Source organism: Microtus pennsylvanicus, chromosome 11 (genome assembly GCF_037038515.1).
Source record: "Microtus pennsylvanicus isolate mMicPen1 chromosome 11, mMicPen1.hap1, whole genome shotgun sequence".
Lineage (NCBI taxonomy): Eukaryota > Metazoa > Chordata > Mammalia > Rodentia > Cricetidae > Microtus > Microtus pennsylvanicus.
In genome coordinates, this window is record NC_134589.1 from 11,677,314 (window position 1) to 11,704,770 (window position 27,457).

Here is a 27,457-nt window from a genome sequence, read left to right on the forward strand (position 1 = left end):
TTGAATGCATTTGAAGACCAGTATAACGCAGGCAAGCAGCGGGTAGAGCCAGGGGCTACAGGTTTTCCCAGAACTGCCACCCATACTCATTGTCACATGTCCAGTACAGGCATTTAAAAAGAAACCAGAGAGGCTGGGATGTAGCTCACTGGCAGGGCTTTTGTGTGTAGGCACAGGGTACTGGGCTTCATCCCCAGTGCTATCTGGAAAAATCACGGTGGTTATGTGCCTGTAGTCCCAGTACCCAGGAGGCTGAGGAGTAGCATTGCCTGAGTCCACAGGCTATGCAACAAGCTCCCAACTCAGAAAAAAAAGGGGGGGCATGAATGTGCTTTCCAAGTGTTTTATTGATCTCTGCCCCAAAACCTACTGGCTAAAATGCACAAAACAGCGGCATTGTTGCCCTAGAGCTCATGGGTGGCACTAGGTCAGCTCTCACACGCTATTGTTGGCCCACCATATGCTGAGGAGGAGAGCTGGTAGCTCTGCTAAGGAAATCACCTCATGGGACACCTCATGGGAATCCAGAGGGAAGAGTGAGACTCGGGATTTCAAGCTGCCCTTGGCCTTCCAGCAACCTCCAGCTCAGCTGACCAGAACTTCAGCAGAAGAGCAGACTACGGCTAGCCTTGGATCTGCTGTGTTTTTGTCTCCTGTAGGTAAAGAAGCGCAGTGGCTTAGAGGTGCCTCCTGTGTCAGTCAGGTGCTGTTACCACCCTTCCAGTGCCTTCGAGACAGCCAGGGAGTGAACAGGTTTGTGGAGGTGGCACCCGGCCTGGCCATCGAAGCCACGTTGCATTTTTGATGAGAACCAGAATGAGAACCAGTGGAAGAAACCTCATGGGATTGGATTGGATGAAGTAGGCCTTATGTCAGATCCAGGAAGCAGTAGGTTTGGAGCTGCCCTAGCACCCCACTGTTCTGACGAGACTGTGGCACAGCAGTGACAGCAGAAGGCAGGATGCCCAGCCAAGGTGGTGTGCCTGACAGAAGAGAATGCCCGTGGAGGTGGGCAAGCCCGACTGGGACCCAAGCCATGGTGGGAGCTACTGTGGGGCCTGCGTTGAATGAAGCAGACAGACGTTGGCAGCAAGGGTTATCCTGAGAAGCTTCTATGTGGCCAGGGTGACAAGTGCCCTTGTGAGCCAGTGCTTCTCGGAGTCACTGCTGATAAAGACGTCCTCACAAGCTCATCTGTCAACCCCATCCATCCTTGTGAACAGCCTTCAGCTTAGGTATCCACCTATGACAGATGGTGCTAGATTGCACCCAGAAATCTTCAAAATCATAGTGCTTGGTCTGAGTATTCCTTAAGGAGAGCAGAGGCCCAGGTGGCTTCAAAGCCTGTGTGCTCTCGTGCAGCCAAGGTCAAGAAGCAGAGGTGACAGGAACGCACAGCTGCAATGCCAGCATTAGGAGTGCAGGCGAGAGAATCAGGACTGCAGTTATCCTTGCCTAGCATGGGCTACATGAGCTCTGTATTCACCGTGAAACTCTACGACCTGCTAAACAGAAGTTTACAGTTTCCCAGTCTGTAATTGCATTTGCCAATTACAGGAAACTCATCTTCCCTTCCTTTCCTACAAAACACCAGTGGGGGGTGGCTTTGTGGTAGAGCCCCTGATGCTAAGCACTCCCAGGAATCCTAGAGCCCCATCCTGAGGTAAGGAATGGAGGTTGTAGACAAAAAGCATGGTCAGCTGGGGTGCTGACAGCCTCTGCTGCTCTCAGGCATTGCCTGGATCCTTGTGACACACCCCACGGAAGGCAGCACTGGTGATTCTGTGAAAACTCCCTGGGTATGTTCTTCTTAGTGGTGCATCCTGACTTCGTGAGACAGAACTGATATCTTCATTTAATGCAGGGCCCACGGGGACTGGAGACACAGTACCATCCAGCTGTGACAGCTGAGACACCCATGGGGCTGGCCTTAGGGTGGCACTGGACCAACTGGGGGATGGCTGGTGCCCAGCATGGACTTGATTCCATGGGGACAAGTGGGCCCAGCACTGCTATTTTGTCCTGACCCAGGGTGACTCCAAAAAAAAACTGCACCTACTGAAGGTCATTCAGACTTGAAGGATGCTATCTATGGCTGTTGAGTCTCAGGAGTAAAACCTACAAGCTCCTGTAGCTCAGTTCACCCAGGGCATCTCACCCCAAACCATCCACCTTAGACTGGGTGCTGATGGTCCCTCCCTCTACCAAGGGGCTTCTTAACCCATAGCATTGAGTCATCCCTAAATATGGGAGTCCTTCTCTAAATATGCTCCCTTCCTTTGCCACATAACATCACCATTGATCAGTTTTTCACCCTGGGCACATAGCCAGGGTCTTGCTCAGGAAAATGTAGCCACTTCCCCTTTGCTAGAAGATGACCTTGACTGAGCCCCAGGTCCTGAGGTTCCCATGGAAGGCTTGTGGGTCCCAAGCACCTACACGTACCTGGCAGGAACAGGTCACGAGCCTATCCCAAAACACAAATCCAGATTGCAAAACCCATTTAATTAGAATTTAAAAAAAAAGTTGGGTAAAGCCAGGTGTGGTGGCACGTGCCTTTGATTCCAGTACTTGGCAGGCAGATCAAGGCCAGCCTGTTCTACATAGTGAACTCAGGACAGCCAAGGCTGTGTCGATAGATCCTGTCTTCAAAATAAATAGATTGAAGAACCTAGGGGAAGGGAGTCCCAGGTAGGACAGAGTAGCCCCATATCCTTGCTCGGCCATCACCTCGAGGAGTTGGTGACAAGGAAAGTTACTCTAGTGCTGTGTCCAAGTCTCTGCCTGCAGGGTCATGGTGACTGTCCCCTCCATCCACAAACTGGGCAGATGTAGTGGCCTCCTCAGTTCTGCCAGGCCTGCCAGAAAGGAGAATCAGGGTGACCCAACAAATAAGAAAGCCCCTCTAACCTGTGTGGCTGGGCTCAGGCCTTCCAAGTTGAAGGCTCTAGAACAGTGAGGGCCAGGCCGACAGAGTAGCCTGAAGAACTTGCGGGATTACAATCCAGGAATGTGCTGGGTCACATGAACTGGTCACTTGTGGTTCAAACTCTGAACAATTGGTGACCTTGGGTGGAACAGCTTGAAATAACAGTCCCCTCAGTAAAGGCCTGTCATCAATACTGGGGCTCAAAATAGCGCATACACACCTACTATCTCTACAAGGCATAGAGGCTGGGCTGTGTCTGACCTCAGGTTCCCCTACAAGAGGCCCATGAGGAGTAGGAGTTCTGAGAGGCCTTCAGTGCCTTGGCCTCACTGTGGTCTGCAGCTGAGGGAGGACCTGTGGACATAGCCTGGGGGACAGCCTCAGCCTGCTGGGGATGGGTAGACCTCTGTGTGGACGTGTCCCACTCAGCAGGGAGAAACGGGGTCATTGTAAAACTAAACTGGTCTGTGGAACTGGAGAGATGGCTCAGACTTCAAAGGCACTGTACGCGTCCAGAGAACCCAGGTTCCATTCCCAGCATCCACATGGTAGCTTAACTCCAGTTCCAGGGGATCCGATGCCCCCCTGACCACTGCAGGCACACATATGGTGCACAGATATACATGCAAGCAAAACACCACCCATACACCTTAGTAATGCCCAGAAGTGGCTCTCCATCCCCGAGAGTGTCTTGAGTACACAAACCCCTGCATCTCAGCAGCCCCCGTCCCAGCTCTAACTGAGGCAGTGGGGACAGTGAAGGCAGAGGGTGAGGCAAGCCAGGAGCTGACTCCTGGAGCCCCAGAGTACCTCACTACTGCAATGGGGCAGTGCCACTTCACACCACCCTCCTGCCCCTCCCATGGGCCTCTCCATCACCTGTTCTGCTCCCCCTCGTAAACAGAGTGAAGCTTGTTGATCAGGAAGATTTTGTCCTCTCCCTCCTGGAAAGGCCAGAGCACAGCATGAGACGACAGAGTTGTTCATCCCTCCACCTTAGAGTTGGCCTGTTCTGGACTTCTGTGGAGCTCATGTAGGAAGTTCAACATCACAAGGAACAGAGTTAAGAGGTCAAAGAGGGGCCCAGGCATGGTGGCCCACACCTTCTATCCCAGGAGGTAGAGGCAGGCAGATCTCTGTGAGGGAGGCCTAGGCTTTGGAGCAAAATCCATGTTAGGCAGGGGCTACATGGTAAAGCCATGCCTCAAAAATCAAAAAGGTCGAAGAGAAAAGGATATTTGTGATCCAAGCCTGGCAATGAAGGTAAAGAGAAGAAAGCCATGAGCTAGACTTACACAGGTTCCGCCTCTGCCCTAGACAGGTTGTCTTCCTATCCCACCCTCTTTCTTTTTCCCTTGAGAAAGGGTCTCATGAAGCCCAGGCTAGTCTCAGATTCAGCTAACTGGGGATGACCTTAAACCAGCTCAGTTGCTGCGATTTCAGGCGTGCACCACACCTGTCTTATACTGTCTCCTTAACAATGTTTTTAGTCCTGATCCCCAGCTGATAGCCCATGTGCATACAGAGAGATACCTAGGTCGTGAGAAAAGCATGTGAGCCCAGTATTTCCCACACCTAAAGCAGACAGCAGGCTACCCGCCAACTCCATCCCCAGGCCTGACCACTTCCTGCCTGCTCTCTGCTTAACCCAGTCAAGAGAAGTGGCTCCCACTAGTCTCAGTACTCAAGCACCTTAGACAGGAGGATCACTTTGAGATTAAAATAGGACCCTATCTCAAAAACAAAAACCAGGGTGGTGGAGATGGATCTGCAGAAAAGCTCCCCGCTGCGGCAAGAAGCCCAGAAGTCACCTGAAAAGGTGGCTTACGACAGCAGAACCCACAAAGAAGTGGGAGAACCAACTCCACACACAATGACTAAAAATAAAATCTAAAAATTTAGTCAGAATGCACACCTTTAATTCCAGCACTCAGGAGGCAGAGGCAGGTAGATTTCTTGAGTTTGAGGCCAGCCTGGTCTACAAAGTGAGTTCTAGGACAGGACTACACAGAGAAACCCTATCAAAAAAAAAAAAAAAGGATTGGAAATGTAGCTCAGCTGGTGGAGTGCTTGCTTAGCACACAGAGGGTCCTGGGTGCAATGCCTGGTACCACATAAACAAGATAGAGACCATAAATCCAACGTCATCCTCAGTATACAGGACAACCTGGGCTACAGAGGGAAATCCTATCTCTAAAAGCAATAGAACAAGCACAGGTGTGCCAAGGGGAACCCCAGAAGCTAGGTGGACAGGTGACCAGACCCAGAAACCACACAGGCAGGACTTACATTCCGTATCTGTTCCTTGAGCAGGCAAATGACCTTCCTTTGCCCTTTCACCACCTGGATGTTGAGGTAGATGACAGCCCTGAGGAAATGGGGGTTCAGGCTGAAGGCTAGGCCAGAGCAGCTTAGGGCACCACCTCAGGCCAGCCCCCCACCTGCGAACTCACAGTAACAGGGCCGACACCAGGAAAAGGAAGAAAGTATTCTCCACCAGGAGGTGGTGCAGCCAGGGCAGCCAGGAGCCCCTGGAGCCAGCACGCTCCAGACGACGCACCCAGACTGTGCCTGCCTCATACATGGTATTCAGAGTTCGGAAGGGGCCACAAGTGCTTGAGGGCTTCACCCTGGAGAAGAGAGGGACAAGAGACCCTGAGGCAGCAGTCCCACTCTCAGCTAGGACAACGTGTTCCTGTGTCACCCCAAAGGCAAAGAACTAGGCCTCCACTCACTGCCAGACAGCATAGCAGAGAAAAACAGCTGCGCCCAGGAACGACGGGAAGCAGAGCAGGGTGAGGAAGACGGTGCTCATGTGTGATGCCAGCCAGGGCCTGCGAGGGGCCTGGCAGTTGGCCATCAGGCTTGCCTAGGGACAAAGACTGATTTTCACTCTGAAAGATCACCATGCCCTTCCCCCAAGCACCTTTCCCCCTCCTCTTCTTCTAAGAGTATGATTAATATGGCTCATCAGCCTGACTGGTCTAGCGTCCCCAGGGAGAAAAGCATCCAGGCACTCCCTGTGAGCAGTGTAAGTTCCTAGTCAGGACAGGCAGAGATTGCACTTCAGATCTGTGCTGCCCACATCAGCCTGGTGACTACACCAGCCCCAGTGTGGAGGGCCACAAGGGGGCCAGAGCCAGTGGGACCAAGGTCCTGGCTGTCAGCCCCTGAGCACACCAACTGAGAAGGACTCAGAGTCACTCCCAAAGGACTGGGGAACCAGCAGATGTCTCCAGCCTGCCTAAGATAGGACTGTCAGGGAGGGGCAGCCCAGGGTAGCAGCAGGCCCAAGTTACTGTCTTTCCTTTTTTTTTTTTTTTTAAGTCTCAGCTGTTTTGGAACTTGCTTTGTAGACCAGGCTGGCCATCAACTAAGAGACTGCTTGCCTCTGCCTCCCAACTGCTGGGAATTCTGGGATTAAAAGTGCCTGCCACGACTCTTGGCTCACATTACCTTTTTGACATAGAAAAGGAACAGCAGCCGGAGTATCTGCACTGCGGGCAGGAGCGGTGAGAACAGGACACCCAGCCTAGGGACGGTGGCAACAGGCAGGGCCAGTAAGTGTCTTCCCAACCTGAGCCACCCACCCAGAACCAATGGCTGACAGCCAGCGGGATGCCGATGAGAAACTCTCACCAGGTCAGCGTCTGCCCGTAAATCAGGTCCAGAACATTCCTAGCAATATCAAACTCGGGCTTCTGCCTCCTCTTGAGCTTCTTCTCGGAGATGAGCCTGGACAGAGGAGTCCCTGAGAGATGGGCAGGGAGACCCTTATCCCCAGGGCACCAGGCAGGGGCCACCTGCACCAGTGCAAGCCAGCACCCAGCAAATGTCAAGAGAGACAGGGCCATCTGGGCCTGAAGCTGTCACCACGACTCAAGCTCCTCCGAGCCCCTTCTCTAAGAGACACAATCTCAACAGCATCGAGTGTTGTAGTGCTTTAAAACAAAACAAACCGGAATGGACAAGGCGGTGCATGACTGAAATAATTCTCAGGAAGCTGAGGCAGGGGGATTTCTGAGTTTGAGGCCAGCTTGGTCTGTGTAGGTAACTCCAGGCCAGCTGGGACTACTTAGAGACCTTATCTCAAAACAAACAAACAAGAACTTGTGGGTCGGGCAGCTCAGCTGCTCAGAAAGGTGAGGAAGAAGGAAGTTCAAGCCAGCAGAGGCAACTCATCAAGATTTACCTCTAATGAAAAGGGGGGGGGGGCTGGTAAAATGGCTAGGCAGGTAGGTAAACATGCTTACTGCCAAACCCAATGCCCTGAGCTCAATCCCCAAGACCCACATGGTTAGGAGGGAGAACCGATCTCCACATTCCCCAGCACATATGCACAAAAACACACTAAATAAATGTATAAGAAAAGTTTGAGCCGGGCGGTGATGCTGCACACCTTTAATCCCAGCACTCAGGAGGCAGAGGCAGGCGGATCTCTGTGAGTTCGAGACAAGCCTGGACTACAAGAGCTAGTTCCAGGACAGGCTCCAAAGCTACAGAGAAACCTTGTCTCGAAAAACCAAAAAAAAAAAAAAAAAGTTTGAAAAAGGGTACCTTGCTTTTCAACTACCATTAAAGCCCTGTATTCTCAAAGAAAACAGAAAAGGACTCAAAGAGCACTCAAAAAGCCAGACCCCACGACATGACATTCTAACAACGCTCCCTCCCCTCTCTCTTCCTGTCTCTGAGCAACACTGAAACCATTTTCCGATCTGAAACTACCCGACATCCTGGCGCCCACCACCCTCACGGGCTGGTGGGGGTAGCGGGCACACTCAACTTTCCCTTCCTGTCCCTGACAGACTGAGGGCAGGGTGGGAGGGCTAGGTGGAGCCTCCTCACCTCCACACCAGCTCCCCGAAAAAGGAGTCCAAGAGCGTGAAGATGAAATCCACCACCAGGAAGCGGTACAGCTCCTGGCCCACAAAGTTCTCCCAGCACCCGTCCTGCAGTGTAGCCACCCTGCGGCCCAGCCAGTGATAGCAAAGCACGCACAGGACAGCCGTCTTCAGGATGAGACTCCTGTACAGGGAGAGGTTGTGAAGGCTCAGGGGGATGCTCCAAGAAGCCCTACCCGCCAGCTCATGCTCCAGGCCACCTACCTGCAGATGGCCATGTATACCTCCAACACAGGGGAGTCATGTCGCTCCAGAGTGGCCAGGCCACAGAACAGGTAGGAGGCACCCAGATTAAGGGCACTGACTACCAGGGGCAGGGCCAGCAGCTCCACCCCCTGGCCACGCTATGAGGACAGAGAGAGGACTCAGTCAGAAAAGACACATGGGGACATGTTCACAGTTGTCCTGTGGGAGCAGGCACTACAGGACGGGTCTGGCTGGAAGATGGGAACAACATGCACGTAGCACCTCCCTCCGAAACATGCAGCTTGCCCCAGGCTTCAGTTCCAAAGACACAGGAGCCAAGAAGGAGCATGAGAACCATGGGCCTAGCGGGGCTGTGGGAGTCTCAGCCCCGGGACGGTCTGTCCCTTGCCTTACCTGCATCATGACCTCTGAGAAGGTGAAGACAGCCGCTGCACAGCCCACCGTGGTGCCCAGACACAGCAGCCCTCCCAGAGCTAGCATGGCAGCCTGCCACAGCTGCCCGCATGCACTCTGGGGGTGCTTCTGCAGTTGCCACACAGCCAGCAGCTCCTGCAGATGCCAGGTAGCATGTCCTATCACTGGATCCCAACACACAAGGCAGGTTGCCCAAGTCCCTCCCTTCCCTAGAAAGGCCCAGGCCACACCTGCCTCTGCTGAGACTCAGCGAAAGCAGACTGGCTGCCGCCTTGGGGCCCTTTCTCATCCCTTCACCATAGCCTAGTCTCCAGATATCCTCAGTGCCTAACCTGTGGCCTTCGCCCCATTACAACCAGAGCCCCCAGGATGGGGACACCTGTCCCCAGTAGGAACTCCCATGAGTCACAGCAGCACAAACCCAGAAAGGTAGAGCATTCCCATGAAGCCCAGTTGGCCCTGGGACCCTGAACCTTGCACGAAGATCTGAGCTCAATGCTGCAGTTTCCCCTGTAGTCCTAAGCCCCTGGCTACCGCAGTGATTAAATGACTATTGAGGAGTCGTTCTTAGCTGCAGCTGATGCTTCGGGATAGGAGGACTGAGTGTCACACAGAAAGGGAGCCCTGTCCTCCTGGCCCAAGCCTAAGCACACTGGAGCAGTTTCTGTAACTCCAGCCCCTTCGTGTCCCTGGAGCTCGAGGGGGCAGGAGCATCAGACCTGCCTGGACACTGTGGGGAGGACTACCAGCTCGCAGACACCAGTGCAGTATCTGGAGAGCATCCAGGCCAGGTCTGCAGGGCTAGGTCTGGGTAGGTAGCTGCTTACCTTCAGCTGGGTGCAGATGCTGTCCTGCTGCACACGGGAGGCCCGCTTCTGAGTCACCTTGTAGTCCCAGGAGCAGAAGACCGTAAGAGCATGGATGCCTTTGGTGCTGCCGACCCGGTAGCTTTCCCCGAAGGAGTGGGACATGCTAGCAAGCAGCAGAGACAGGCAGGAAGTGAACAGGAGGGACGGGTAGACGGGCGGATGAGTAGATAGGTGGATGGGTGGGTGGATGGATGGGTGGATGGATGGACTGACAGAAGAAAGCACTAATAAATGGGGGATGAGGATGGATAGATGGGTAAGTGGGTGGACAGATGGACAGGCAGGTTGATGGGTGCACAGATGAATGAATGGGTGTGAGTGGATGAGCAGGTATATAGGAGAAAAAACTAATCAAGAGAGATGCCTAGAAGGTGGGTAGATGGATTGATCGGTGGGAACATGAGTGGGTAGATGTGGGGAGACGGACAGGTGGGTGGGCAGACAAGGAACTAGGTAATGGGCGCAAGGATGGGGCTCAGAGCGAGGGCCACGTGGTTGAGGTCAGTACCTGTACACCAGAGTGATGCAGGTAATAAAGAAGGCGGCCCCCACCGTGAAGAGGTAGGCCAGCGGCATGTTATAGGGCAGGCTGCCCGACCTGGGGCTGCACCGGCCACTGTCCCGTGAGGAGTCACATGACTGGCTCAGCGTGCTGTTACTGTAGTAGCCGTAGTACATGACGGTGTGCGTGAAGCAGCCCTGTCAGGAGGTCAAGTAGAGTCAGGGATCCTCCCTTCCCACCAAGCCCAGCGGTTCTCAGCCTCCCTGATGCTGTGATCCTTTAATTCAGTTCATGTTGTGGTGACCCCCAGCCATAAAATTAATTCGTTGATACACCACAACTTTAATTTTGCTACTATTATGAATTGTGATGTAAATATCTGATAATCAGGACACCTGATATGCAATCCCCAAAGGGGTTGTTGAGACCCACAGGTTGAGAACCAATGCACTGCCCTAGCCTTCCCTGAGGCCTCCAGAAGGAGGGGAAGCCACTCATAGGGACATCTAGGAACAGGCAGGAGCCCACCAAGGACACTGGGACAGGGTGGGCACAGGAGGGCACGGCGGGAGCTGAAGACCTTACCCTGCCTGTGAGGAGTTCTAGACCAGAGCAGGTAGGGACCGGGTCTGGTGGGTCAGGCGGGAAGGCAGCCTGCACACCCACGAGGAAGCCCAGCAAAGGCAGCAACATCAGCACATTGAAGGCCAATAAGGTCTTGAGGAAGACGAAGTAGGAGAGGACGCTGGAGCCAAACTGGCCACCAATCTGCTTCAGAGCATAGCGCCATGGCCTGGCAGCATACAGTCCTGAGACCAGCACCAGCCCCAGGCTGTGCAGAGCCTAGAGGAACAGCTGCAGGTCAGTTCTGAGGGCCGGTCCACCCAGATCATTCCCAGCCCCAGGAAAAAAGTAGAGCTAAAAGTCCCTTGGTAGGACAGCAACAGGATAGGGTGTCCCCCACCACAGTCAGCCACACCCACAGCAGACCTCACAGTTCAGAGCTCGTACCAGAATGCAGCTGTATCTGAGCCTGCTGCAGCAGGAGAAGGCCCCACCTCGGTCCTGCTGGCCCCTCCTCTTTCCCTTTGGGCTCCAACTATTCTCTCTGGGGACAAAGACAATGCCTAGACCATAAATGCCTAGATTACAGAGGACTGTGGCTGCCTCCTGGCTCAAGGAGGCCAGCTGGGGCCAAGGGGCACTCACCGAAGCCAGCGCTTCTCACCCAGGCTCAAAGGCATGTTCCGGACCATGTGGTCCCGCTGGGCCACCGACAGACCCTGAAGCTCCTTCACTAGCAGGCTCCGCTTCTCTGCCCAGAGGAAGAAGGTCCCTCAGTGCCCAGCATCCTTCCTGCTGACAGCCAGCAACCCAGCACAACCCTCTAGGACCCTCGCCCCTTGTTCTCCTACCCCTCGAACTCAGGAGCCCCTTCTCTCATCCCCACCAGATCCTGGCATCCCTGAGGCCAGTGCTTCCCAGCTGTGATCAGTCCTCGTAGAATGGAAGGCAGGGTCTGACCTGATCAAGGTACCCTGGGACTCCTTATAAAGAGTGGGGGAGGGGGGCTGGAGAGATGGCTCAGAGGTTAAGAGCACTGGCTGCTCTTCTAGAGGTCCTGAGTTCAATTCCCAGCAACCACATGGTATCTCTCACAACCATCTATAATGGGATCTGGTACCCTTTCTGACCTACATGCAAACATGCAGACAGAACACTATATACATAATAAATAAATAATGCTTTTTTTTAAATCTCAGGTGTTCTCCCTCATATTAGGAGTCATAAGCCTGTTTTAACAGATAAGCAAAGCCACAAGGGAACGGGGACAGGTTAACACTGCCTCCTCTCATGGCCGCTGTGATGTCAGTGTTAAGTGTCAACTTGACAGACTCTAGAATCACCTGAAGTGGGTCCCTGGGCACGCCTGTGAAGAGTTATGCTGTTACTTTAATCAATGTGGGAAGCCACACCTTAACTGTGACAAGAATGTTCCCTGGATAGGGGACCCTGGACAATATACAATGAGGAAACGAGCTGAGCCCCAGCAGGCATTCATTCTCGACTGTGGATGCCGGGGACCAGCTGCTTCGAGCTCCTGCCACCTTGACGACCCCACCACCCTGTACCACAGTGCGAACTGTGAGCTGAGGAAGCCCTGGCTCTGTTATGCTGCTTCTGGCACAGCAATTTATCACAACAGGAAAAGAAACCTGTTGCCACACTTCCGGCCCCACAAAACAGGCAGGGGGGTCAGCCCATGGGGGGAAGTTCCCTAACTCAGAATCAAAACATAAATGACCTTCAGAAGCAGGAGAGTCTGAATTCAAGGCCAATGGGCAGGACTTGACCCTGTCTTCACGCAGCAAGGGCTGGAGACACAGACGGGTGGTAGAGCGTTCGCCTAATACAGCCCTCAGGTAGCAGGCTAGGTCGTTCACCTACCATCCTCCTCCAAGATGGTGTGGTCCAGCTCCAGGTCATACAGGCGAAGGCTGGGCCGAGCAGAGCGCACCATGTTCCCCAGCAGGGGCCGGCTACTCCTGCGCCGCAGCCTCACTGTGCGGTTGTAGTACTCGGAGATGATGGCCCCGCGGCTGCGACCTTGGAAAACAGGTGGCAGGGTAGCAGATGGCAGAGGCTGGACCGGCCTCACATCCCTCTGGACAGTTCTTCGCACCAGGCCTCCCTGTCCTTTAGCCTTTCCCAGGGCTGGGGGAAAAGCCTTTACCAGAAACCCAAGAGCCTTTGTTTGTTTGTTTTTGAGATAGTTTCTCTGTGTAACCTGGCTGTCCTAGAACTCCATAGACCAGGCTGGCCTCAAACTCAGAGATCCACCTCCTCTGCCTCCTGAGTGCTGGGATTAAAGGCATGCGCCATCGTCTGGCCCCAAGAGCCTATTTTTACCCCATGACAAACGCCATTATGTTTAGAATCCAGCTGGGCTGAGTGTGTCACAGGGCTGTGCTGAGCTCCAGGCCCCAGCCACAGAGAGGCTGGGAGCCCAGAGGAACTAGGTTCAGACACCTAGGCTGGCATCAAAGTCAGAGCAAGAACAGAGGGTCCCACTCACCAATGGTGCGACTAGGCATGCTGGCCAAGATGCGGAGAGTGGCCGTGCTGTGGGTGGGGGCACCTTCAGGCCTCGGGAGGGTCTGGTAACCTCTGTCTAGGAAGGACGGAGACACTGCAGCTGCCTCACCCGGGCCTGTAACATGAGGAGCAGATAGTCCCAGGTCCTGCCCACACCAGATCACAGTGCAGGGCTGAGCTCACCTGGAGCCAGGGGCAGCAGCTCCAGCCCCTCCTCGGCGACCAGAAGACTCTGCTCTTGAATGAGCCGGTGGAAGGAGTCGTGCACTTCACTCTCTTCATAGGGGCTGGGTTCCAGGCTGCCGGGGAGGGGGGCGTGTGGGAACCCATGCTCCTGTCCTCCCCCACTCCCAGAAGACTTCACATCAGACGGGGTGAATCATCCCAGACCACCAGCACCAAAGTACTTACTCTTCGTCCCCCGTGGTCTCTGGGACATTGAGGACTAAAGTCAGTGGCTGAGCCATGGCTATGGTACACCCTCAGCCCAGCTGCAGCCCTAAGGGAGCTCAGAGACTAGACGCAGCCTATGGGAGCCCAAACAGGCCATCTGTTGAGACAAAACCAGCTTTCAATGCATGGCACCCATTCCCTGGGGGCCCATACTTAAGTCACACACACACACACACACACACACACACACACACACACACACACACACACTTACTCACTACAGGAATCTCCACCCTGCCCCCCATCGACAGCTAAACACTTGGTTAAACAAATGGCCCCAAATGGCATTCTCACCAGTAACCGGCTATGGGGAAGGAAAGCAAACAGGAAGGAAGGGTGAGGCGCATTTCCCCCATTGGCTTCCTAGATGTCACTAGTCCCGGGGGGGAAAGGGAGAGGTCTGTGAACACTACCCCTTCAGGTCAGTTCTCAGGCGTGGCCCTAGGGCTTCAACTCTCTCAGAGAAGAGGCTGGAAAGTTTAGAGGACTTCCCTGTGCCCGCCCTATGACCCCAAAGTGCTCTTTTGAGCAGGAAGCGCTGCCGGGCAGCCGCTAAGCCCTGCCCCTAGCACCGCCCACTCCACACACAGGACTCTTTGAAGCCCACCCCAACGCTCGGGTCTGGACGCTCCGAGGTTCTCGTGTCCACGGGAGAGTGCCTCCCTACATTCCCAACGCAGCGTAAAGCTGGAGGAGGGAGCTGAGCCCACACAAGCGCCCTTTGTCCGGCTCTGTCACCGGGCACAATAGTAACCAGAGCGTTGTAAGGGGCTCATTGTCCTCCTGACCTAAGGCCCTAAGGGAGGGCGCGGCGGAAAGAGCAACCAATCCCCTGACTCCCGCAGGATCTCCCCCACCAGAAGGCAGGCTCAGCCCTGTCAGCAAACCCTCTCCGTCTTCACTTAGGGAACTCGCAGTTTTCGGAGAGCTCCCCCGACGGCCGAGAGTCCCCACGAAACCCCGATTCGCGCCAGGCACGCCCCCGCCTGCGCTGCTCCAGCCTGGAGCCAGTCAAGGGATGGCACCGCCCGAATGGAAAGCAGTCAGGCAAGGTGGTTCCCGCTTAGTTTCCCGGTCCCCTCCCTGGCCACAAGACTTCTCAGGCTCAAGCCACCCCAGGCCACCCCACACCTCTTCTCCACAAGATGCTGGAAGTTCTCTGAGGCTCCAGGCCCAGAGTCCGGATCTGCTCGGGCCTCAGGTCTTCAGTCCCGCCCGGGGCCGGCCAGGTGCGCGCAGTTCCGGGACGCAGTTCCATCCTGTGCCCTGAGCCAGTCCAGGAGAGGCCGGCAGCCGCAGCTCCCAGGAACCCGCAGCCAAGGTGTCACACACACACACACACACACACACACACACACACACACACACACACACACACACACCGGCGGGGCAGCCGCCCCCGCAGCCGAACTGTGTCCCTGCACCCGGGTCCAGGCGCCCAGCTGGACCGGAGGAGCCCCGCTCCCCCAAGTGGCTCACCTGTGCGCGTACCCGCCGCGGGCAACCGCGCAGTCTCGGCTCGACCGGCAGACGTCATTAACAGACAGTAATTAAGGTCCAGGGGCACCTTTGAAGGTTCCCAGGCTGGCAGCTGGAGGTGGCCCCACCACCCGCCCACGTGGCAGCGGGCCCAGCAAGTCACATGACCTGCTCCCGCCTGCGAGTAGGTCCCGCCCATCCAAAACAGTGCCCAGTGCTCGCCAGCTTCGGACTCCACCCTGAAGTCTGAGCAAAGTGGGCGCGGCCGAGTATTTGGATAGATAAGATCCCTAGGTGGAGCCCCTAATTTTTGTAGGACTCGGTTTCTCCAAGTTTCTAAATGGGTGGTATTTCCAAGCCCACTCACGTCCCAAGGTTACTTACCAGTCCTCAGCCACTCCACGAGGGATTGGGTAATCCCCTCCTCCCAGCCTCGGTTCACTGCTCCCCATCTCCGGCTGAGGAAAGGGGTTACCGCCTCCTTTGCCCTGGGCGTGGTGTCTATTTCTGAAGCTAGAGTTCAAGCCGCTTCCGGTACCCTCCGTCCCAAATGCTAGCCTTTCTATTTCACAGACGAGGAAATTGAGGCTGAGAAAGTTCCACCAGCCTCCCGGTGTCACCAGCTGGAACAGGGCACTTGGCCACCAGAATGCTCCATAGAGCCCCTTCCCCCATCACAGGCAGGGTGATTATGAGAAGGAAATAAAACGGAAAATGAGCCCCTGCCCCCACAAAAGCGTGTGGGGTACAGTGATGTGGTGACGCCTGATATAAAAGGTCTGGTTGATCTGGGGAGTGGAAGGGATCGTGACAATTCTCAGCAACTGTCCTTGTGGGGCTGGGTGGGGCATTCTGGCCTGCAGACTCGACGGTCCTTAGCTCCCCCTTGCACTGAACACTGAATCTTGCACGGCTTCTGGCCCAGCTTGAAAGCCATTTCCTGGGGAGCCTTCCTGCATGAACTTTGTGGAATAACAGAGCCACTGCTCAGGGACGCTGGGAGGCCCAGGGAATCCAGAGCTAAGATGAGAAGGCCTTAAAGGAGGTGAACAGGGAGGAAAGGCTAGAGCTCTCAGAACTGGGAACTGGCCAAGACTCCTCAAGGTCTAGTTGGTGACGGCTCAGAGTCGCTTCCTGAGCACTTAAGCTGGGCTTGGCGCCAGAGCATACCATAAAGGGAGGGCAGTGCCTGCCGTGAGAGCAGCAAGTTCAGAAATACTCCCAGCCGGGAGTAAGAGTGCAGGCCTTTAACCCCAGCCTTGGGCAGGTACCTCTGTGAGTTCAAGGCCAGCCTGGTCTACGCGGTGAGTTTCAGGACAATCATAACGATGTAATGAGACCCTGCCTTGGAATAACAAAAAAGAAAAGAAATAAGGCCAGGTTCTAGAGAGCCAGCAGCTGGGTGTTGTGGGGCCCTTCACACGTCACTATCACACTCTCTGCTCTCCGTGGCGACTGCAGACGGCAGATAACGGGTTCCTCTAGGACTGGGCGGGAAGGGGAGGGGAAGGGAGCAGGTAGGTACACGTGGTGCCCACCAAGCACCTCTCACCTGTGCCCTCCCGCTCCGGTGCAGGAAGTGCACACAGAGGCAGAGGAAACTGCGGGGAAGGCGGGAGTGGGTGGAGGGAGGAGACACTGCCCCCAGAGGGGGGGTACTGCCACGTGACCCCACCCCACTCCCTCACAGCCCTGTCTGGTCCAGAGCTGGTCGCACGAGGGAGCTTCTTGGGGAGCTTGGTCCCTTGCCCCTTCGTGAGCTGCCTGATGTGTGGAGAAAAAGACGGTGAGAGGGGAAAGAATTGAGGTCTCGGGCTGGACCGAGTCTACGGCTTCCTCTGGGGTGGTTTGGAGGTTCCTCCTTTTCTCGCCGTTGGGGATGTAGCCACGCCTCCTATTCTGGGTCCCTTAAGAAGATCAGAGCAGGAGGCTAAGCAAGAAAGAACACACAGGAGCCCTAGCACATTTAGAGCTGGGGTGTTGCAGGAAGGGGATTCTAAGAGCTGTTGGGGTTCAGGACAGGGGTGACTTCCTATCTGTCAATCTGCACATGAAAGAGAGTAGGGATTGTGTTTTTCCAAAGTTTAAGGTTTAAGGTTTGTGACAGTAAGCCTTTGCTTTTGCCGGCGGCTTCTCTCTCTCTCTCTCTCTCTCTCTCTCTCTCTCTCTCTCTCTCTCTCTCTCTCTCTCTTCCTGGAGACCCTTCAGCTTAAGGTTTGTGACAGTCAGCCTTCGCTTTTGCCGGCGGCTTCTCTCTCTTCTCTCTCTCTCTCTCTCTCTCTCTCTCTCTCTCTCTCTCTCTCTCTCTCTCTCTCACTCTCTCGTCCTGGAGACCCTCATCCTCATTTGACAGGCTGGGAGACCTAGGCCTTGGTCGGAGGTGGAGTGGGCTTCTTTTCACTTGAGCCAAGGCAGGGCCAAGGCGAAGCTCACCACCCGGAGCCCCTCGATCCTCCTGCGAGCAAGGATCGTGCTTGTTTGTCTCGCGCGCCCGCTGGGATGTTCCGCCAGTGGTCGGTGCAGTCGGGACCGGCCCCCCGACGGCCTGGATCCCTTGCGGCAGCTGAGGAGCTGTGGGAAGAAGAAGTGGAGCGGCTGTGCGCCTCCCGGGCGCCGGTACGGATGCTGCCCTACGCCATGGCCGACAGGCGCTTCATCCGGTAGATACTGGCTGAGCGGCGATGGGGGTGGGGGCAGCCCCCGAGGATGTACCTGTCAGATGGATGACTCAAGGGCGCCCCCATCACCTCGCTCCCCTAGGGAACTGCGGGAGCCCGAGGGGGTGAAGACCTCCTGCCGGCAGCGGTGGTGTCACAGAGGGCAGGTGGCCCGACAGCACCTCAGGGAGGCAGCGCAGAAGCTGGCTCATGGCTTCGGGCTTTGGGAGGGAGCACTCTACGAGATTGGGGGTAGGATCCCATACCGACCCTCACATCCCACCTCCCTAGTCAGCCCCTCCATCCTTGTACGTCCCCTCAAATTCCTCCCGTGCACACCTTGATGGGTGTCAGCTCTCAGAGTGTTATTGGAGATACTGCACAGAAACCCCAACGTTGCATTGCCATGGGCTGGTCCCGACTTCACACATGTCTCCATGTGGGGGCCTGTCCCTCCTGACTTTTCTCCCATAGGCCTCTTCGGGACCGGGATCCAGTCATACTTCACTTTCCTTCGTTTCCTGCTGCTGCTCAACCTGCTGACCCTGCTCATGACCGCCAGTTTCGTCCTGCTGCCCCTGGTCTGGCTCCACCACCCTGAGCCAGGCCCTGCCTTGAAACTGAGTGAGTGTTGTGATTGCCCTGACCCTGTGCACCTCAGCCTGGGCATGCTGCGTGGGCTAGCCTTGGACTCTGCTTGACACTACCTTCTGCACATACAGCCTCAGTGTTAGGCAGATGCAGTGGAGTTGGAAGGTTGAGTGTCACGTGTGTCTGGGGGACCCTGTTCTGTTGGTCCCCTCTTCCTCCTCAGCAGGCCTCCAGTGCTCCGGCAGCCACCCGTCCCAGAGCGGCATTCCGAAGTTCCACAACCCACTTTGGAATATTTTAACTGGCAGGGTAAGTGGGGTCTCTGTTGTCTGTGTGGCTGTGCTCTAGGGCATCTGGGAGACGCTAGTCAGAAAGGACCCCTGATCCTCAAAAGACATTTTGGCTTTTAAGGGAGAGTCTTACACAGAACGGCCAGGCCAGATATAGAGACATAGTGACGGGCCCATGAGCCATGGAGCGCAGCTTGGAGCAAGAGACAGATGGGAAAAGTGTCCAGACCTCTGAGATAAATAAACACACACACACACACACACACACACACACACACACACACACACACACACCAATTCCTGGAGGCCACTGAAGTCCTGGACCCAAATCTGTATGACCTGAGCAAGTCACCTAGCTTCTTTTAGTGCCTGTAAAGTAAGGATACAGGCACAGTGGTAAATACCTGCAAACACAACACTTGGGAGGCTGAGGCAGGAGGATCACCCGCTCAAGGCCAGCCTGGGCTACATAGGGAGATCTTGTCCTTCCTTGTAGAACAAGCACTCAGAACAGGGCCCAACCTGCGTTCACACTCCCTCGCTGTGTCCCCAGGCCTTCAACAACACCTATCTCTTCTATGGTGCCTACCGGGCAGAGCCAGAGCGCAGCTCAGCATACAGCATCCGCCTGGCCTACCTCCTCACCCCAATGGCTTGCCTGCTCCTCTGCTTCTGTGGGACACTGCAGCGGTGAGCAAAGACCCCACGTCTCCTACAGGCCTCCATCCTTGGCCATCCTTCCTGGGGCAAAGTTAGCAGACAGATAGATCCCTGTGCAACAAGGCTCACCTGGCCCCCAGCCCGCCTCCCGTACCACGAGGGGGGTGCAGAGCTACAGGGATCCCTGCACCGGCTTTCTGAGGCCTGAATCCCAGCCAAGCCACAGCCAAGGGTGGCGAGTGGAGGAACTCCCACAGCAATCCTTCTTCCGTCCCCCAGGATGGTACAGGGACTGCCACAGCAGCCACTCCTGGGCCAGGGATACAGGGCACCCCTCAGCGCCAAAGTCTTCTCATCTTGGGACTTCTGCATCCGGGTGTGGGAAGCTGCCACCATCAAGAAACATGAAATCAGCAATGAACTGAAGGTGTGTGGGAGGCAGAGTGTGTGTGTGTGTGTGTGTGTGTGTGTGTGTGTGCGCATGTCTGTGTGTGCGTATCTGTGTATGTATGTATGTGTGTGTCTCTGTGCGCGTGTCTGTGTGTGTCTGTGTGTGCGTATCTGTGTATGTATGTGTGCGTGTGTCTCTGTGCACGTGTCTGTGTGTGCGTATCTGTGTATGTATGTGTGCGTGTGTCTCTGTGCGCGTGTCTGTGTGTGTGTTGTGATGAAAGTGGTGGGTGAGGGGCTGCGCAAGCGTGAACAGGCGTGGTCAGATGACTGCGTGAACCAGCTGTGTAGGAGAACATGCAAATGCTGTAAGAATGTGTGAGCCAGGCCTAGTGGTAATCCTTGCACTTGGGAGGTGGAGGCAGGGGGATCACTGAGAATTCAAGGTCAGCCTGAATTACTTGAGAAGCTCTAGGTCAGTCAAGGATACATAGTGAGACCATGACAGAAAACAGATAAATATGTAAATATGTCTAGATATGATGTATATGTCTGTGACCCTAGCACTCAGGAAGCTGAGGCAGAAGGATTGGCATGAGTTCGTCACTAAGCTACGGTTGTATAAGTGCCAGGCCAGTCAAGATTGTGAGACAAGACAAGGGGTTGGCAGGACGGCTCTTCAGGTAGATGGCCCTGTTCTGAAGCCCCCCGACTTGCAGTTTCTCTCTGGATCCTACAGGTTGTGCTATGACCTCCATGTGTGCACCATGGCATAAACACACACACACACACACACACACACACACACACACACACAGTGTAAAAAAACCCAGCTACAAAAGGTAGGGGTGTGTGTGTGTGTGTGTGTGTGTGTGTGTGTGTGTGTGTGTAAAATGCTTCAGGGCCCCTCCCCCCTGCCCTCAGGTGGACCTGGAAGAGGGCCGTCGCCTGGAGCTGGCTCAACAGCAGACCCGCACCCAGAAGGCCTGCCACCTGCTCACCTACCTGCGTACCAATGTCCTCATTGCACTCCTAGTGGTTGGAGCCATCAGCGCCATCTTCTGGGCCACCAAGTACTCACAGGACAACAAGGAGGTGTGGGACAGTATATTCCTTCCTTTTTTATTTATTTTTTTTATTTTTTTATTTTTTTTGGTTTTTTGAGACAGGGTTTCTCTGTAGCTTTGGAGCCTGTCCTGGAACTCCCATGGTAGACCAGGCTGGCCTCGAACTCACAGAGATCCGCCTGTCTCTGCCTCCCAAGTGCTGGGATTACAGGTGTGCGCCACCACCGCCCGGCTTCCTTCCTTTTTTAAAAAGATCTGTTTATTATGCCTTTTTAATTAACTTATTTATGTGCATGATATTTGGCCTGTATGTATGAAAAGGTATGAGGGTGTTAGATCCCCTGGAACTGGGGTTAAAGACAGTTGTGAGCTGCCATGTGGGTGCTGGGAATTGAACTCAGGAAGAGCAGCCAGTGCTCCTAACCTCTGAGCCATCTCTCTAGACCCCATGTTTTCCTCTCTTTATGGTTTGCTTTCCTGTTTTGAACCGTGAGAGGAGACAGGTGATCCCACTTTGCAGACGAAAAAACTGAGGCTCAGGCCAAGGCCCTGCGCATGAGCTGCGCCCGCAGACCCCTGACCACCCCTCCTGCTCCCGACAGGAGTCCCTTTTCCTGGTGCTGCAGTACCTGCCCCCTGGAGTCATTGCCCTGGTCAACTTCCTGGGTCCCCAACTGTTCACAGTCCTGATCCAGCTGGAGAACTTCCCTCCCAGCACTGAGGTCAACCTCACCCTAATCTGGTGAGTACCAGGGGCTGCAGCCTGTGGTTCGTAGGAGTCCTGAACCGGGGGACTCTCCTATTTACCATTACACCAAAGGGGTGGGGTGGGCAGCGCTTCTAGAAAATTCAGTCTCAGGTCCCAAACCTGCGGCTTCCCCTGAAGGGAGCAGAGGGCCCTTCGGAGGGGTGGGGATGCTCTTTGGTCAGCTGTGAAGACATGCAAAGTCTGGCAATTTGAGACACAGCTCCTGTGAACCTGGAGGGCTGGGCTCCTTCCCTTGATGACCGTCACTCACTGCCGAGGTGTCCTGGCCAAGGTTGCTCTCATCCTCCTAACTCTGCCACTGTGTCCCGATTCCACTGCGAGCCCTGCTCTGAGCATTCCCCACGGGACCTCCGTGTGCCTTGCCCACTTCACTAGTGCCTCTCTCCTCTCCCCTCTCTCCTCTCCTCTCCTCTCCTCTCCTCTCCTCTCCTCTCCTCTCCCCTCTCCTCTCTCTCTCTCCCCTCTCCTCTCTCTCTCTCCCCTCTCCCCTCTCCTCTCTCTCTTTACCCTCTCCCCTCTCTCTCTCTCCTCTCTCCTCTCACCTCTCTGGGTCTCGCCTTCTTTCCCCCTCTGCTTCCCTCGTGGTCAATTCTGATTTGATTTGAAACATACATAGAAAACAACTCCAAACTGTGCCAGGCACCGTGGCATAGCCCTAGCACTTGAGGGGCAGAGGCAGGGGGGATCATAAGCTCAAAGCTAACCTGGGCTACGCAGCAAGAAGCTGTCAAAACCATCAAAATCTTAAGGGCTGGCAGGATGGCTGTGTGGAAAAGCACATGCTGTGCAGCCTCGCAATCTGGGCTTGGATCGCTGGAACACATGTACAAAGCCAGATGTGGTGGCACACATCTGTAACCACAGCACTCCTTTGTTGAGATGGGAGAGAGACAGGAGAATCAGCTGGAAACTTTTGGGCCAGCAAACCTGGAGTACACAATCCAGCCTTGGAAAGCAGAAGGCCAGCCTGGTCTACAGAGAAAGTTCCAGGACAGGCAGAGATACACAGAGAAACCATGTCTCAAAGAACAAAAAAAAAATTAAAGAAAGAAAGAGAGAGAGAGAGAGAGAGAGAGAGAGAGAGAGAGAGAGAGAGAAAAGAAAACTTACCTTGAGATTTTTGTCTGTTGTTTTTTTGAGACAGGGTCTCACTATGTAGACCAGGCTGGCCTCGAACTCACAGAGATTCACCTGCCTCTACCTCCCAAGGTCTGGAATTAAAGATCTGTGCCACCACTATACCAGAATTACCTTGTTGTTGTTGTTGCTGTTTAAGAAAGAAAAATAGCCTTTAATCCCAGCACTCGGGAGGCAGAGGCAGGCAGATCTCGTGAGTTTGAGGCCAGCCTGGTCTACAAGAGCTAGTTCCAGGACAGGTTCCAAAGTTACAGAAAAACCCTGTCTCAAAAAAACAAACAAAAAAAAGAAAGAAAGAAAGAAAGAAAAACAAAGGTATTCCAAAGGGTAAAAGATTAAGAAATAAGCCCAGCCACCCTTGCCCCTCAGCCCCTGTTGAACTGGAGACCCTCTGTTCCCAGCTGTTCTATCCACACATACATTGTAATTGTCCAAGTTACAGGTGTGTGATGGCTTCAGGCCATCAGACCGGTGTGGCCCTGACATATGAAGAAGCTACACATGGCATTTGTTACTGAAGCATAAGACGCTGAGCAGTGGGACTGGGAGATAGCATAGCCATGGAGCGTGTGCTTGGCATGAAAGAGGGGCCAGAGCTGGGTGTGGTGGCACGTGCTCGTCACACCCCACATCCCACGCCAGTGTTGCGGTGGGTGAGATGGGTAGCTGTGCACTGGCCAGTCTGACTTGAAACACGAAGCTTCAGGTTCCGTGAAAGACCCTGCCTCAAATAAAGTGGAGGCTGGAGACCAGGTCCAAGTCTCCCAGAAGTCTCCAGTCCCATTCCCAGCACCCACATGGTGCTCACAACAGCCTGTAACCCTGACTCTGAGGAGTTCCAGTGTCTCTGGCCATCACTGAACACACAGTTTTAAAAATAAAAAGAGCACTCTGGAGTCAGAGACAGGCAGGTCTCTTTGAGTTTGAGGCCAACTGGGTTCACAGCACAAGTCCCAGGCCAGCCTGGGCCACATAGGGAGACCCTGTCTCAAAGAAATAAACAGACAAAAAACAAAATGTTTAAAATGTAAGTAGAGAGCAACAGAGGGAGACACCTAACGTCAAGCTCGGGGCTCCACATGCATGTGAGTGTACTCAACATAGAGACGGAGAGAGGCAGGTATGGTGGTGCACGCCTTTAATACCAGCGCTCACTCACAGGCAGACAGACCTCTGCAACTTTGAGGCTACCCTGGACTACATAGTGAGTTCCTGGTCAACCAGGGCTACAAAGTAAACAATAAGGAAGAGGAAGGTGTCTCCTGAACTGAGGCTCTGAGGACCCAGGAAGGCATAGACTTTCTCCTGCAGGACCATAAATAAACCATAAATCTGGCAGCAGGAAGAACTGACTGGGACAGTATTTCCCACACTGACTTAGAGGCAGGATCCATTCCCCGTGAACCATGTAGAGTCAGGCTTGAGGAACTCATTTTGTTATTTATTTTATTATTATTATTTTTTTTTTTTTGGTTTTTCGAGACAGGGTTTCTCTGTGGTTTTGGAGCCTGTCCTGGAACTAGCTCTTGTAGACCAGGCTGGTCTCGAACTCACAGAGATCCGCCTGCCGCTTCCTCCCGAGTGCTGGGATTAAAGGCGTGCACCACCACCGCCCGGCTGAGGAACTCATTTTAGCGGACAATGAGGAATACTGAGAACTCAAGAAAAATCGCAGTGGGTTTTTGATTCTACTGCACTTACTGCCTTTGGGGGAGCCTAGGCAGTTTGGATGCTCACCTTACTAGACCTGGATAGAGGTGGGCGGTCCTTGGGTTTCCCACAGGTCAGGGAACCCTGATTGCTCTTCGAGCAGATGAGGGAGGGGGACTTGATTGGGGGAGGGGGAGGGAAATGGGAGGCGGTTGCGGGGAGGAGGCAGAAATCCTTAATAAATAAATTAAAAAAAGAAAAACACCGGCGGGAGGTGAAGCAGGCTGGAAGGAGGCCGGGTTGAGCCGCCAGGTCTCAGACACCAGGCAACTCTATGACCCCCACCCACCTCTGATGCATCCCCCGCCCGCCCTCAGGTGCGTGGTGCTGAAGCTGGCCAGCCTGGGGATGTTCTCCTTCTCGCTGGGTCAGACTGTGCTGTGCATAGGCAGAAACAAGACCAGCTGCGAGACCTACGGCTACAACGCCTGCGAATACCAGGTGGCCACCCATTCTTCCCCCACAAAGCCCCACCCCAAACTCGGGAGTCCGGTCCCTTTCAGTCCTTGTTCTTGCCCGGATCTCGCTTTTGTGAGTAGCTGGAGGCGGAGCTGCCATACCATGGTATGCCCCCAGGGGGCGCCCTGCACCACACCCCAGAGGTGCAAAGCTCTCCTGGCTTTGGGAGTTCACCCCAGCCACCAACCCATCCCAACCCTGACAAGCGATGGTTGCGGGAAGAGAGTTCGGAGGAACGTGGGAACAGTGATGGGTCTCTTTCCTCTGCACCCCAGTGCTGGGAGAACTCCGTGGGTGAAGAGTTATATAAATTAATCATCTTCAACTTCCTGCTCACCGTGGCCTTCGCCTTCCTGGTCAGCCTGCCTCGGAGGTGAGCTACATGGGGGGCACCGCAGGGGACAGCTAGAGGCCACTGCCAAGCGTGAGCCAGGTCTGTCCCCATGAGTAAGGATGCAGGGTGCGATGGCCCATAGGGAAGACCCGCATGGCTCGCATACCCTTCCCGCCCCGGGAGTGGACCCAGATCCTACCCCATCCTGCATTCCCCACCCCAGGCTGTTAGTGGAGCGCTTCTCAGGCTGGTTCTGGACTTGGCTGGACCGGGAGGAGTTCCTGGTGCCCAAGAATGTGCTGGACATCGTGGCTGCGCAGACCGTCACCTGGATGGGCCTCTTCTACTGCCCCCTGCTGCCGCTCCTCAACAGTGCCTTCCTCTTTCTCACCTTCTACATCAAGAAGGTGGGAGCTTGGGACAGGCACCCGAGGGGCTGCTGCAATCTGATTCTGCCTTCCCTTCCCAGGACCTCAGACTCCATGGTCCGCAAAACACCCTGGTAAGTCCTGTTATCTCGCCCACCTCCAGTACACCCTCCTGAGGAACTCCAGGGCGTCCCCAAGGCTGTTCCGAGCCTCCAGTTCCACCTTCTTCTTCCAACTGGTGTTGCTCCTGGGCTTGCTCTTGGCTGCAGTCCCTCTGGCCTACGTGATCAGCAGGTGATGGGGGCTGGCGGCTGGGAGGCTGGTCCAGCAACTCCTACCCCAGACCCTCACAAACCTGTCCATTCCCATCTCTCAAGCACCCACTCCTCCTGGGACTGTGGCCTGTTCACCAACTATTCAGCCCCCTGGCAGGTGGTGCCAGAACTGGTGACCCTCCAGCTCCCACTTCCTGGCCAGCGTGCCCTCCGGTACCTCAGCTCCCACGCCTTCAGCTTCCCTCTCCTCATTCTGCTCAGGTGACTCCAGACAGCAGGGACCAAGGGAAAAATCCAGTTAGCTTTCCTTCCCCAGGGGTGGTGTACACCTGGGCATCTCCAGACAGTGTCCTGGGATGCAGGAACCAGGGAAACTGGCTCCAAGACAGGTGACCTGAGGGCATACTGTAGGCCTTCTGGGCTCCTAGGACGCCATGAGGACTGCATGGCCCCTGGCGAAGCAGCCTCACCATGCTGGCGCTCTTAGAGCGAGGGAGGGGCTGTGGGAAGAAGGGGAGTCTTCAGATAACACAGCGTGCACAGAGCTTTGGGACTGAAAGGGTAAATCCGGTGTGGTGGTGCACATCGGCGATCCCAGCACTCGGGAGGCTGAGGCAGGAGGATGGCTGTGCATTTGAGGCCACCCTACTTACAGAGTGAGCTCCAGGACAGCCTGGGCTTCATGGCAAGACCCTGTCTCAAAGATAGAGACTGGGGGACGGGGAAGGAAGTCAGGCAGCGACGATTGTGGCCTGGAAGGTGACTGACCTGCACTTCTATCTGCTTCAAGCCTCGTCCTGACCGTGTGCGTTTCCCAGTCCCGGGCGAACGCCAGAGCCATCCAAGGGCTGCGGAAGCAGCTGGTGTGGGTGAGTGACTGCGCTTCTGACAAATCTTTGGGGAGTGTGGAGCTTGACTGGCAGCCTACTTCGGTGGAGGCGTGGCCTTGGGTCGAAGCGGAGCCTTAGGTTGTGGGCGTGGTCTGAGGAGGGACTGGGACTGTTGGAGGCGGGGCCGTGGTGCTGCCTGGTCCTAAATTAGGGGCCGGGCTTCGGGGTGGCCTCTGACTGCCTTGAGAACCTCCTCAGACTGCGTTGTGGGCGTGGCTTCTGGCTGCGGTTTGCTTCGAGCTAACAGCTGGTCCCTTAATTTTTACCTGCAGCAGGTCCAGGAGAAGTGGCACTTGGTGGACGACTTGTCGCGGCTGCTGCCCGAGCTGAGCCCGGAGCCCGAGTCCCCTCGCCCTCGCTCTATAGCTTCGCGTCCGCGGTCCTTCTGCCCCGGATTCCCGTGCCCAGGTTCACCCGGCCCCAGGACACCCCGGCTGGGACCCTCCACCAGGCTGAGTTCCTCGAGCTCCGGAGCCCCCAGTGCCTCGGTTCCTGTCTCCAGATTTCACTTCCCTAGCCGCACAGAGATGTAGCGCCGATCGCCCCACAGCCCACCCCACCCCCGGTTCTGCCACAGCTTCCTCCAGCGCCTCCACTCCCATCCGTTACCGAGGATTCCTAGTCTCAGGAGCCACTGCCTACAGCTGGCCCCAGGCTTCATCCTCAGGTCAGCAGGAAGAACATGAGAATGTCTACCTCTATTTTATATTGTCTAATCCCTTCAGATGTTTTATTGAGTGTTTTATAGTGTACATAATGGTATGTATATCAACTCATGGATAAAATTTATGTACTTTTTTTAAGAAGCATTCAAATTTCTTAGGAAGGGGTTCTCAGAAGTGTTTGTATACCTCTCGATGACGCCGCAAGCCCTGGTCTGGAACAGGCTTCCGGGCACTGAGGGCTTTTCCATGCCCCCCCACATTGTACCACCCACCTGTGCTCAGCAAGTTGCCAGGCCGGAGCTTGAGCCAGTTACGTGGCCTCCAAGACACACTAAACCAGAATGA

General features: G+C 55.0%; 2 protein-coding genes across 19 annotated transcripts; one reads left to right on the top strand and one right to left on the bottom strand.

The window, feature by feature from the left end:
* Positions 1 to 329: 329 nt before the first annotated feature.
* Positions 330 to 16,048, bottom strand: Tmc6 (transmembrane channel like 6). Of its 13 annotated transcripts, none has more exons than XR_012912257.1 (20): positions 14,851 to 15,188; positions 13,330 to 13,468; positions 13,102 to 13,217; positions 12,899 to 13,033; positions 12,271 to 12,429; positions 11,032 to 11,137; positions 10,834 to 10,930; positions 10,408 to 10,665; positions 9,829 to 10,019; positions 9,279 to 9,423; positions 8,431 to 8,586; positions 8,035 to 8,174; positions 7,775 to 7,954; positions 6,569 to 6,664; positions 6,386 to 6,461; positions 5,665 to 5,798; positions 5,383 to 5,559; positions 5,219 to 5,297; positions 3,809 to 4,180; positions 330 to 2,858 (listed from the first exon to the last, which is right to left on the bottom strand). XR_012912257.1 is itself a non-coding variant. In XM_075990224.1 (20 exons), the coding sequence occupies exons 2-20, from the start codon at positions 13,383 to 13,385 to the stop codon at positions 2,756 to 2,758; spliced, it is 2,469 nt and encodes an 822-aa protein (XP_075846339.1). In that variant the 5' UTR covers positions 13,386 to 13,468; positions 15,235 to 16,048; the 3' UTR covers positions 330 to 2,755. The 13 variants fall into 13 exon arrangements, 10 of the variants coding, with proteins under 10 accessions (XP_075846339.1, XP_075846336.1, XP_075846343.1 ...); XR_012912258.1 differs by having other exon boundaries at positions 12,899 to 12,994; positions 14,851 to 15,185; XR_012912259.1 differs by lacking the exon at positions 14,851 to 15,188 and adding an exon at positions 13,666 to 14,216 and having other exon boundaries at positions 12,899 to 12,990.
* Positions 16,049 to 16,513: 465 nt separating this feature from the next.
* Positions 16,514 to 27,300, top strand: Tmc8 (transmembrane channel like 8). 6 transcript variants are annotated; one of them, XM_075990236.1, is made up of 16 exons: positions 16,514 to 16,636; positions 17,262 to 17,510; positions 17,611 to 17,759; positions 17,982 to 18,131; positions 18,322 to 18,407; positions 18,885 to 19,078; positions 19,328 to 19,475; positions 20,363 to 20,533; positions 21,108 to 21,247; positions 24,439 to 24,562; positions 24,856 to 24,953; positions 25,138 to 25,321; positions 25,446 to 25,576; positions 25,660 to 25,818; positions 26,348 to 26,426; positions 26,720 to 27,300. In XM_075990236.1, exons 2-16 carry the CDS (start codon positions 17,350 to 17,352, stop codon positions 26,978 to 26,980), a joined length of 2,235 nt encoding a protein of 744 aa, XP_075846351.1. In that variant the 5' UTR covers positions 16,514 to 16,636; positions 17,262 to 17,349; the 3' UTR covers positions 26,981 to 27,300. The 6 variants fall into 6 exon arrangements, 5 of the variants coding, with proteins under 5 accessions (XP_075846351.1, XP_075846352.1, XP_075846348.1 ...); XM_075990237.1 differs by having other exon boundaries at positions 16,516 to 16,636; positions 18,942 to 19,078; positions 26,720 to 27,298; XM_075990232.1 differs by having other exon boundaries at positions 16,550 to 16,636; positions 17,257 to 17,510.
* Positions 27,301 to 27,457: the final 157 nt, after the last annotated feature.